Raw genomic sequence first — 12290 nt, 5'->3', positions numbered from 1 at the left:
CTATAAGGAACAGGAGTCAGCAAAACGTGGCCTGAAGACCAAATTCAGCCCACTGCCTGTTTTGGTACAGCCCACAAGCTAAGAATAGTTTTTACATTTTTAAATTATTGGAAAAAATCAAAAGAAGAATAATGTTTCATCACATGAAAGTGATATATATTTCAAATTTCTATGTCTATAAATGAAGTTTTATTGAAACACCCATTTATTTACAGATTGTCTGTGGCTGCTTTCAGGGGACAACAGCACAGGTGAATGGAGACCCCATGGCCTGCAAAGCCTAAAATATTTACTGTCTGTCCCTTTACAGAAAAAATGTGCCAACCCCAACATAGAGTGTTTCCTAAAGTATTTTGCTAAATGACAAAAGGAAGGTAAAGAAATGGTACATAGTATGCTATAAGGGAAAAAAGGAGAAAATAATTATATATGCAGAAAATCTCTCTGGATATTTCAATGAGAGAAATTGCATGGCTGGGAGGGGGTGGGGGACAGCATCATTTCTCCCATTATATCCCTTTCATCTTTTGATTTTTTTTAATTAGATTGATTCAAATTGATTTCAGTCATATATTCAAATATTTAAGACTTTTGTAAAATGTAAGTTCAACTTCAAAATTAAACAAGGCATAAAATAATAGGGAAACACATGAGGTGATGGATGTGTTAATTATCTAAATGGGAGGAATCCTTTCACAATGTATATGTATATCAAACCATCACACTGTACACTTTAAATATCTTACAATTTTATCAAATATACTTCAATTTAAAAATTTTAATAAATAAATTCTAATTTACATATCAAAAAATAAATAAGGCATCACTTCATCAGTGGAATTAAAGTATTCAGTATTGATAGGTATATTTTAGATATAACTGATGGGGATATCATTTGTAAACAAACTTTCTGGAAACTGATTTAGTGTATATGTGAAGAGCCTTTTAAACGTGCATAGCCTTGGGACTTCCCTGGTGGCACAGTGGTTAAGAACCCACCTGCCAATGCAGGGGACATGAGTTCGAGCCCTGGCCCGGGAAGATCCCACATGCCGCGGAGCAACTAAGCCCATGCGCCACAACTACTGAGCCCACGCTCTAGAGCCTGCGAGCCACAACTACTGAAGCCTGTATGCCTAGAGCCACAACTACTGAAGCCCATGCACCTAGAGCCCGTGCTCCACAACAAGAGAAGCCACCACAATGAGAAGCCCGCGCACTGCAACAAAAAGTAGCCCCCACTCGCCACAACTAGAGAAAGCCCGCACGCAGCAACAAAGACCCAACACAGCCAAAAGTAAATAAAATTTTTTTTAAAAAGGTACATAGCCTTTAGCTGAGTAGTTCTACTAGGAATGTATCTTAAAAAATAAGCCAAAGGTTTATACAACAAGATGTTCGAATGGTATAATTTGTAATGGGTGACAAATCTGTACATAGCCTATATATTCAACAACAGTGAATTGGTTAAATAAAATGTGATACATTCATATAATAGAATATAGTCCATTTTTTAAATGGTACGTTTTAATGCCATGAGAGTATTTCACCATATACTCTTAAGGGGAAAAGAAAGAAGTAATTGTATATGTAATTTAATTTGATTTTTAATATATACGCATTGAAAATACTAGAAGTAAATATATCAAAATGTTAACAGGCATTATCTTTTAGTGATAGGATTATGGGTGTTCTTCTTTTTCTTTGTACCTTTCTGAACTTAAGTGCTATAAAATGAGTATATGTCACTCATACAAATGGGAGGGGTGAGTGGTGGGGACGCTGGTTACTTTTTTTTTTTTTTTTTTGCTGTACGCGGGCCTCTCACTGCTGTGGCCTCTCCCGTTGCGGAGCACAGGCTCCGGACACACAGGCTCCGCGGCCACGGCTCGCGGGCCCAGCCGCTCCGCGGCATGCGGGATCCTCCGGGACCGGGGCACGAACCCGTGTCCCCCGCATCGGCAGGCGGACTCTCAACCACTGCGCCACCAGGGAAGCCCAACGCCGGTTACTTTTTGAAGCAGAAGCGGGCACAGCACTTGCCTTTTTCCTTCCGTAGTAGAGCAGCTTAGTGAATTTCTCCACGATCTGCGCAGGCGTCTCCACACTGGGGGGAACCTCCCCAGTGAGCAGGTTCCGAGTCCCCAAGCTCAGTACTGGCCAGTCCTCATCCGTCAGGTTGATGAGGTTGGCCACAGGCGGCTGCCGCTTGTACTTCTCCAGCTTCTTGCAGTCCTGCATCAGCAGCTCCGCGATGTCAGACCCCACCACGGACTGCAAGGGAAAGAGGGCCATCCTGGGAGAGAATCCTATTCATCCTCATACTGGCAGCCCAGGCTGAAGAAGGAAGGCACCAGAGCACCTGCCCTCTTCAGGAGGAGGCTGACACGCAAACACAAGACAGCCCCTTCTTAGATTGTTGTATTTCAAACTCCAGCTTCACTCTCATGCTTGTTTTCTGCCTGTCAGGAGCCACAAAGATGACCAAAAATATGCACACTCTCCTAGGTGTATCATCTGCTTAGCGCAGTAACCCAAGAACTGGGCGATAACCTCAGGCTAGTGGAGAAGGGCAGGGGAAAGGTTAGCATTAGCAAACTGGCATTGACACCTGAGCAGTTTTTCCCCTTGAGGCCATTTGTTGCTTCTTTAATGTTACCTTTTATAATCAATCATGCCACAAGCCGCATCTTCTCTCTCCCAGGAAGACTTCAATTCCAACCCAGCCTGCACCTGACCTGCCCACCCGCCAGCGCGGTGATACTGACCCCGTTCTGCCGACAAAGGAGAACCAACAGTTGCCACAGTAGAGCCGAGTCTCTGCTCCCCGGTGTCTCAGATTTGCGACTCTGCGCTGCTTTCTGCTGGCAAAACGTCATGATGTCCACCTTGTGTACATCTTCCCTATGGAGAGATTTCAGGGAGCAAAGAGTGAGGAACAGACTCCTCCCCCGGGTAGGACCACAGTCCCCTCCTACAGTGTGAGGGTGTTGCTGGGGCTGGAGATGGGATAGAAGCGTGACAACCCAGGACGGGGGTAGTGAGTCTATAGCTACAGAATAGTTGTTTCCTTATAGAACAGGAAGGGACCTCAAAGATTCTCTCGTCCACCCTCTCCATTTTACAGAGGAGGAAACTGAGGCTCAGAGACCTGAAATGACTGTTTGGTAGCAAGGAAGAGCACAGACTTTGGGCTCAGACAACCCTGCGTTTAAATCTAGCCAGCCACTTCTCAGCTTACACAAGTTTCTTATCTCCTCTGAGTCTCTGCTCTTTTCGCTAAAATAGGAACAGTTAAAAAGTCTACCTCCAACTCAGTATCTTGTAATAACCTATAATGGAAAAGAATCGGAAAAAGCATAGATATATGTACATATGTGTATATATCTATATGAATTACTTTGCTGTACACCTGAAACTAACACAACATTGTAAGTCAACTATATTTCAAACTAAAAATTTTGTTAAAGTATACCTCCGTACAAAAAGGAATTAGCCAATTGTGTAGTGTATATAAGTGCTCAATAAACAGGAATTATGGTTTGCTTGAGATCATTCAATGACATCAGTCGAACTGGGACCAGTACCCTACTGTCCAAATACCCAGCTCGGTGCTCTATCCCACATCTGTATACCTGTGTGTAAGAAATGGAGACAACACTCATTTTCACTTGAAGGAACTGTCAAAATACTATGGGGATTTTCTTGGAGGGGGAAGCTTCAGGATAAGAACACACTTACACAGTAGTGATGATAGTTTAAGGGCTTTGGTGTGCATTGTCTCACCTCTGACACCAGCCAGGACTCCTCTCTCCACGACAAAGAGCATCCTGAATATTTATCGGTAACATGACTAGCAATGTAAAAGCAGTTCTAGCTCAATCCTGCAGAGGGCAGACGTGCACACTGTCCAGTAACTCAAATGCTGGCCATGTTACTTATCTCTCCAGAAGAAATTTTTCCATATGATCCACTTGCCTATGATTTCCCAGGCTGTGTTCCACTCTTCTACCAATTTAAGTACTATTAAGTACACAGAACGCTAAAACCCCTTACCATGTAGGCTTTGTAAAATAGAACTGATTTCAGATTTTTAAACCTTTAAGTTAATTTTTCTTTATGCCTTTCAACACTCAAATTGCTTGTCAAAATGGTTCAGGCCACATTTGGCTCCAACTTGTAGCACGGAGATTCCACTCCAACAGGGAGAGACATTTTCTTTCAAGGAAGTCAAGAACAAATCCCCAAAATGCTGATCTGGGCAGGAAGATTTTATAGGTTTCAAAAGCCCTTATTTTGCAGCTCTCATGGTAATTTACCTAATCAGGGGTCCTGAGAAAGTCCTCATCTTTTCTTGTTCCTCAGAATCATTAAGAATAACCTGGAACAAAAAATCAAGTTTGGTCTTCAAGACTATGTCCCCCCCAGTGCCCCATTGCTCAGTCAAGTCCAGCATCAGAACCCAGAGCCGTGATCCTAGGATGTGGCTCAGTGCCTCATGGAGAAAGCAGAGGACAAAACTGAGCTCTCTAGTTGCTGAATATGACCCAATAGCATCTCAGGAAAAACAAAAGTCTAGCATTACTTCTCTCGCAGAAGAGCCCCAGCCATTCCTTCATACACATACACGCACATGCGTGCACACACACACACACACACACCAATCCATAGGGTGCCTGGCCCAGTCCCTTCCAAGAGCACCCTATTCCTGGAGATGCCCAGGGCTCAGGCAAAGGGAAGCAGGGAGCAGAGTGCTGACGTTCCGAGGACACAGAATCTTGTTTACCTCCATGCTGTGCAGTTCAACAAGGGCCGTCTGTCCATCACTGAGAGATCTGGGACCCACACACACCAGCTGACCTCCTGGCCCAAAACTCACCGGCACGTGAGGGATGTAGAACTTCATGGGTGTCTTGGCACCAGCTGAGATGTCCTCTGACCAACAGACACAGGTGGACGCTGTTAGCATTACTACCACTGCTTTGCTTTACTTTAGAAATACTCCACAGACACACTTCTTTCCAAATTCCACCTGGGACCAAGATAAGATTCTGGATGGGCTACATGACTAGAAGAAGCCCATGCTCCGAGTGAGATCTGAACCTCTGAGAATATGTCAGAATATAATGCAAGGAGTTGATGATTTGGTGCAAACGATATTGTACCAGGGCCAGACTCCCAGCAATGGTGACACACTGGGAACTCTGGCTTTCATAGCCCCAGTACTCAGGGCAAGTCTCCTACATCCAGACCTTTGTGACCTGCCTTCACTCTCCCAAACCGACTCCGGTCTGTACTTTCTTCACCTATTACCTAACAGTATTTCTGAGTACCTCCTCTCCCAGTCTGATGATGGCTAGGGGCAGTGTTCCCTTCCAAGAATCAGCTATGATGCAATCTCCAGTACCAGAGAAAAGGGGGGAAATGGAGCCAAAGTTGGCCACTCTGCTCAGGAGACCTACCTACACAAATGAGGCAGACAAATGGTCTGCTCTTGGAAATACAGGGCAAAGCTGACTTTCCAAGACGTGCCACCCAGCCCTCTTCTCAACAGACTCGGCCAACTCCTTTGATCACTTCAGTACCCACCAGCCTGAACTGGACTCCAACCCGCTGCAGCCATGGGGTTGTACAGATCAGAGGCATCTGTCATATACTGACTGAGCTCATAGCTGCTGGAGGTGAGACCAGACTCGTACTGCCGGAGAAGGTTGGACTCCTCGGTCAGTGATGGCTGGAAATTAAAAACAACAAAACACATGGGAAGAATCAGAAGCACTTTCAGAGAGACGGTCCTCCCAAGTGTTTCTTCAAAGCAACAAAATTCAAACTTTCAAATAAATATAATGAATGTGGATGTGCTGAAAGGAAAAGAAGGGATCATTCAACTGACAGGTGTTTGCTAAAGGATTCACTGTGGCCTAGTGGGAAGCATGCAGGTCCTGGGGTCAGGGAGGCTGAATTCAATCCCAGCTTTGTCAGTACCAGTGCTGTGAACTTGAACAAGTGACTTAGACTCGCTGAGCTCAGGACCTTTATCTGCAATGTAGATAATCATACCTACCCTATATACTTCAAGTACTTACTCTTGCATTCATTCACCAACTGTTTAATGAGCACTGACTATGCTCCAGGTGCTATGCTTTCCCTAGGGATACAGGTGTACAAGAAATTCACAGAAGTTACATCCTGAGGACTGTAAAACAATGGATGCAAACAATGGATACAAAAGCTCTTTGTCCACACTGTAAAGTGCTGTACGTGTGTATGGCTGCTGTTACTGTGTTATTGTTACTGTTAGTCATAACAGGTGCCCCGTCCTGTGAAGCATCAGGTGTACAGAAGAAACTGTCCCTGCAAATCATACAAATCTCATCAGGGATACAAAATTAATACAAGACTGTCAAAAATGAAGAGCTTGTCTCTGTAGTACGTTTGTAACTTTTCCATAAATCTAAAATTATTCCAAAATTTAAAGTTTACTGTAAAAAAAATTCAAGAGCTCCATTTTGTAACCCAGCTGGTACACACAGTAAGATTTTAGAAAAGAGAGATGGAAGAGTCAAGAAAAGTTCTGCTTTTCAGACCTGAATTAAAAGATTCTAGCAACTTCCCACTTCCTGGGTAAACCGAATTGCTAATTCACCGGGGTACCGGTGATAGCCTCTTCTCTTTCCTACCTTGGAGTGACTTGGGTGACATTTCCTAATCCAGTCAACTTGGCAAAAAAATGCAAAAGGGCCAGATCAGGGCCCCAGATCCAGAAGACTGAAACAGGGAGCAGGGAAAGGAAGAGGTGGGTAGAGGCTCTGCCAATTGGGGAAGAATGGGACCCCTCAGACTGCTGGCCGCTGGGGACCCCGCCCCCCGGGGCCCTGCTTTGCCCCTACTGACGAGGGCAGGTGTGATGCTCTGTCACAGACCACCAGCCCCATGTCACTTTAGGTTACCTTGTTTTTCTGGGCCCCAGTTAGCGGACTCTCCAGAAATAAGTCCCCAGGCCTCTCCTGTCCAGAGTTAGAAGCAGGGTTCCAACGCTTAGATCTGCGGCAAAATGACAGGAGCAGGTGAGAGGGGGTCCAGGGCAGGCCAGCAAGGCTGAGCTGCTCTCTGCTGGAGGCTGTTGTGCTGCAAAGTGTGGGCAGGTGTCGGGTTGGCCCGTGTGTTGCAGGGAAAAGCCTTGTCCTCCATTTCTCTGCCTCAGTCTATTAGACCAGAAAAACAGGAGCTCCTGGGGTTCATAGTACAGTTACTAGGAGTGGCCCCAAACCCTGCAGAGGAGGCTCGGTCTCTGTAGCCTGACGTCCTGGAATAAAGTCAGAGCAGCTGGGTTGGTGAGTTCCAGGCAGGGTTAAGGCACCAGGTCTAAGGGCACCAGACAGGTGCTTGAACAAAATGCTGTTCCTGCTCACCTTATCCCACAGGAGAGCCCATTCTCAGGGCACAGGACGGGGCAGAGGAGAAGCACCCCAGCCCCAGGCAGGACCCAATCAGGAGAACGTCTGCAAGGCCACATCTGTTCCGAGGCCAACATAGAATTAAGGCCCTCCTCTAAGATGGACCTCAAGTAATCTCACAGCTTTGGGGAACCACCTCTCAGAACTAAGAATCCTCCTCCTAGTGTCCATGTGAACAGCTGGTCCCAGCCAACCCAGGCTACTCTCACACCCCTGTGGCCAGAACAAAAGCAGACGGGCTTCTGAAGATGAGGGCCCAGCACCAGCTGAAATAAGGTTTGCCTAATATAGCCTGCGTTTGGCTGAATCATGTTGAACCGGCCTCTCCTTTCACACTTACTGGAACTGGGTCTCACTATTTGTTCCAAACGGACTCTTCTGGTTTTCATGTTGGTGTTCACTCAGGTACTTTTGATCTCGATAATCTTCATGCCAGTTATAAGGACTCCCTTGCCTTGGCACTGCACCCTCAGAAAAAAAAAAATAAAGACAGATCACTTCCTATTCCTAAAAGTTCAGAAAGACACTAGCAAGCCATGAAGCTGAGTTACTGGAGCACAGCAGGTATAAAAACATACAATCATCCCTCTGTATCCATGGCGGGGATTGGTTTCAGGACCTGGGGAAGTTCAAGTCCCTTCTATAAAATGGTGTAGTGTTTGCATATAGCCTATGCACATCCTCCATATACTTTATTTTTTTTCTCCATATACTTTAAATCATCTCTAGATGAATTATAATGCCTAATACAATGTAAATGCTATGTAGATAGTTGTAAATACAATGTAGGTGCTTATGCAAATAGTTGCCTACAAGCAGCAAATTCAAGTTTTGCTTCTTGGAATTTTCTTTTCTTCGAATATTTTCAATCATCAGTTGGAGGCAGACCCTCAGATTCGGAGGGCTGAGTGTATTTGCCAAATGGAGTAAAGTTGATAAGTAAAAGCCAACAGTGAAAGTCCATAAGATGCATCTCTCTGAACCAATTACCACAGCTCTATACAATGGTACAACAGTGGGGATCCTATGTGTGTGCACAGATGTTTGTGTTTTCAAGGTTGAAACAGGTTTCTCTTTGCTAGCAGGTCAGAAGATGCCTTTGGTACCTACCTAAAGCCTTACTATTGGTGTAAGGTTTAAATTCTTTTTTGTACGTATCTGCCTCCCTCAGGGTAAATGATGGTCAGACTCATTACAGCCCAGCCACACACTTGATGACTTCACTGTTAAGAACTGGCTTCGGGCTTCCCTGGTGGCGCAGTGGTTGAGAGTCCACCTGCCGATGCAGGGGACATGGGTTCGTGCCCCGGTCTGGGAAGATCCCACGTGCCACAGAGTGGCTGGACCCGTGAGCCATGGCCGCTGAGCCTGCGCGTCTGGAGCCTGTGGTCCGCAACGGGAGAGGCCACAACAGTGAGAGGCCCACGTACCGCAAAAAAAAAAAAAAAAAAGAACTGGCTTCACTGTTACTTGGTCAGAGACTATAATCTTAGAAGAAAAATATGGATGAAATACAAACTATCCACAATACTGGTAACGTAGTAACAGTTTCAGTGCCATCATCTTCACGTACAAAGAAAAATGACTCTTTTCTATCTCTCCTTCTCAAGACATTTAGCAGTAGTGTCATTGCTGTGGCCTCATCTGGCCAAGAAAGAAGCAGGTGAGGCTGGGGCTCTACCTCAGCCGAGCAGGAGGCCCAGAGCACAACCCCTCTGCCCTCTGCCCTATCCGACCAGCTGCACCATCCCAAAGGCTTCTTGGAGATTATTCCGTACCTCCTTCTTCCCGCAGCTGCGGGTGTCCATGGTAGTAATAACTTCCATAAGCATATTCTTCCCTTAGGGCTGAAGAGTGATAGCTTTGATAGAGGTCCTCAATGCCTGGCCTAAAGAATCACAAAGAAGAACAGTCATTCAAGGATGAGCATGGTAAAGAGAAAAACCAATGGAGGACTTGACAAACGAAACAACTTCAGAGGACAGAATTGTGACCCCCGTCTAGAATCTGCTCTAAAGCCATGGTTCATTCTGGATCCCATAACCAAAAAATCCAGAATCAGAGCAGGAGTAGGACCATTGTGTCAGAACAAGGCTGCAATTTTTATAGCAAAACCATAGCCAAGTGTCTCATTCTCCCTCCCCATGGTCCCTCTTACTCCTCCAATACACATACAACCAACAACACAAAATATTATCTGAGAAAACCCTGCTCTGACATCACCTTAGGAAACCCCTTCCCAAGAAGACTGTGTAAGTGCCCCAATACCACTGTAATTCCCATGCATATTATAGATGGCAATGAGATGAAAAAGTCAAGTTGGACCATCTTAAATCTGATTGCTTTTATTGCCTCTGTCCTTAACATACCTTCCTTTGAGAATTCAACAAAGGAACATCATGTTGTTAGTATCTTTATCAATTAATAATTCTTTACCATTTCATAGGGGCAGAATTCCTTACAATAATTGTCATAATTTCAACCCTAAATCTGGAGGCAGGAAAACATCACCCCACCTGAAAAAGTTAAAGTAGAAAATAGATGGCTTGCAACATTCCATAAAATATGAAGTCCAAGAGGAGGAACTCCAGATTCTCCTAGAATTACCTCACTGAGACCTCTTCATTCTGAATTTGAAGCCTACAAGCTTGTACCTGCTTTCTCTGATTTTTTTTTATGTTCCCATTCATTCACTCAATACATTTTTTTTTCTGTACCCATCACAATCTAGGTGATGCTCTAGGCACTAGGGCTCTTCTTGGTGCTGGTGGGTCAGTGCTAACCCTGGGTCAGAGTCTTCCAAAGAGGATAAGGAACTTTTTATAGAGATCCATAGGAAAAGCTTTTCCAGAGTCTACAAACATTGCCTTTTGTGATCCCAGAGTAAGAGGGTCTCAAGAGGGTCTCATCTGCTGTCGTGAATTTCATCATTCTTTCTACCCTCTCCCCCCATCACCCAATCACATTGTGATGGCTTCTTTAAGAAGCTCCCCTAGGGGATAAAGAAAGGAAAATATTATATTTTCAGTCACCAAAATCCCATTTGGGAGAGGAAAGGGTGTAGCTAAGTCAGTGTAGTGGGATGGAGAAGGAAAAAGAGGAGAAATACAAGGAAAAGGAACAAGGAAAAGAGCAATCTGTTTGTAAGCATTTAGGAGAGCTGGGTCAATTCCAGCTCTAAACCCATACCTTGAATACAACTGACTGGGATAACCACCTTTATCATAGTCAACCCTGGACACAGGCTGATGCCATTCCCCAGGCCTGGACGCATAGTGAGGCTGCTGGTGGTCTTCCCCAGGGTCCTGCTCTGACTGGGGGCTCCTGCCCATGTCTTGTTCTTGTTGGACCCTCTCTCCACTGTGCCAGGAGTGACGAATAGGCCGATAGTATCCATCTCTCTGAAGCCCTCGGTCTGGATCCCTTGAGGGTGCTGGGGGCCTCCCCGCTGGCTGAGGCGGCCACTGGGGAACCCAAGGCTCCATCCCTGACCTTCTGAATTTCTCTCGTGTTTTGAGTCAGTTGTGTAGTTATTTTATCGTCCTACAGACAAAACAGAAAGAAAAAAATTATCCTCATTTTAGGCCTATATCCAAACATGAAGGTTAGTTAGGTTTTGTGAAAGAAGCACCTATGGTCCTCAAAATCTTCTATCTAAAACAAACCACACAGGCACTGATACAGAGATATCTGAAAAAAATCTCAAGGAGGTATTTGAAATAAATAACAGGCTAGACAACTATACTGATGTTGCTATAAAAATTAAAACGTATATTTGGAGCAACAATAGATGTGGGAGGCATGGGAGAGAGAACAGTAATAGATGAAGCTCCAAAACACTATCAAAGTATCCCAATTAAATACATGTGTGCTGGACTCCCCTGGTGGCACAGTGGCTAAGAATCTGTCTGCCAAGGCAGGAGACATGTGTTCGATCCCTGGTCTGGGAAGATCCCACATGCCGTGGAGCAACTAAGCCCACCTGCCACAGCTACTGAGCCTGCGTGCTGCAACTACTGAAGCCCGTGCACCTAGAGACTGTACTCTGCAACAACAGAAGCCACCGTAATGAGAAGCCCACACACCACAACGAAGAGTAGCCCCTGCTTTCCACAACTGGAGAAAGCCCGCGCGCAGCAACAAAGACCCAACACAGCCAAAAATAAAATAAAAATAAAATAAAAATTTTAAAATACATGTGTGCTCACATATTCCACCAGTAAATGTTTATTCAACATTTACTATGGAGGCCCTATGCTGTCATAGAAATAGAGTGGGCCTTAGACAGAGCTAGACCACAGTTCAAATCCTAACTCCGCCACTTATTAGCTCGTTAAATTTTTCAAGCCTTAATTTCCTTACCCATAAAATGAGGACCATAATGAGCTGACAGGGTCACGGTCAGAGTCAGAGATCCTTACATAAAGTGCCGAACACTCTGGCTGGTATATAGTAATTGTTCAATAAATAACAGTTAGTGTTATCAGAGATAAAGATTTGGGTAGTGTGAGCAGCTGAAGACATTTCCTAAATAAAAAGGAGCTTAGGGCTTCCCTGGTGGTGCAGTGGTTGAGAGTCCACCTGCCGATGCAGGGGACATGGGTTCGTGCCCCGGTCTGGGAAGATCCCACATGCCGCGGAGCGGCTGGGCCCGTGAGCCATGGCCGCTGAGCCTGCGCGTCTGGAGCCTGTGCTCCGCAACGGGAGAGGCCACAACAGTGAGAGGCCCACTTACCGCAAAAAAAAAAAAAAAAAAAGGAGCTTAAAGTGACCTCAAGAGACATCTTTTCTGAATCCTTGAAGTCTTAGAAGAACTAGGCCCTATAATCTGGC

General features: G+C 45.1%; 1 protein-coding gene across 1 annotated transcript in view; it reads right to left on the bottom strand.

Moving 5' to 3' along the window:
• Nucleotides 1–12290, bottom strand: part of SEC16B (SEC16 homolog B, endoplasmic reticulum export factor) — a 56225-nt gene that overhangs the window by 27223 nt on the left and 16712 nt on the right. Inside the window, exons 4-12 of the mRNA XM_060091212.1 lie at nt 10647–11000; nt 9236–9345; nt 7798–7918; nt 6951–7044; nt 5590–5734; nt 4787–4935; nt 4320–4381; nt 2769–2904; nt 2044–2274 (exon numbers count right to left, since the gene is read on the bottom strand). Of these exons, the coding sequence (XP_059947195.1) occupies nt 2044–2274; nt 2769–2904; nt 4320–4381; nt 4787–4935; nt 5590–5734; nt 6951–7044; nt 7798–7918; nt 9236–9345; nt 10647–10942 (1344 nt within the window). The 5' untranslated portion in view covers nt 10943–11000. The remainder of the gene's footprint in view (nt 1–2043; nt 2275–2768; nt 2905–4319; nt 4382–4786; nt 4936–5589; nt 5735–6950; nt 7045–7797; nt 7919–9235; nt 9346–10646; nt 11001–12290) is intronic.

This window comes from Mesoplodon densirostris, chromosome 2, assembly GCF_025265405.1.
Source record: "Mesoplodon densirostris isolate mMesDen1 chromosome 2, mMesDen1 primary haplotype, whole genome shotgun sequence".
Classification (NCBI taxonomy): Eukaryota; Metazoa; Chordata; class Mammalia; order Artiodactyla; family Ziphiidae; genus Mesoplodon; species Mesoplodon densirostris.
Note: the sequence above shows the minus strand (reverse complement) of the source record. Positions and strands in the feature narration are given on the sequence as shown.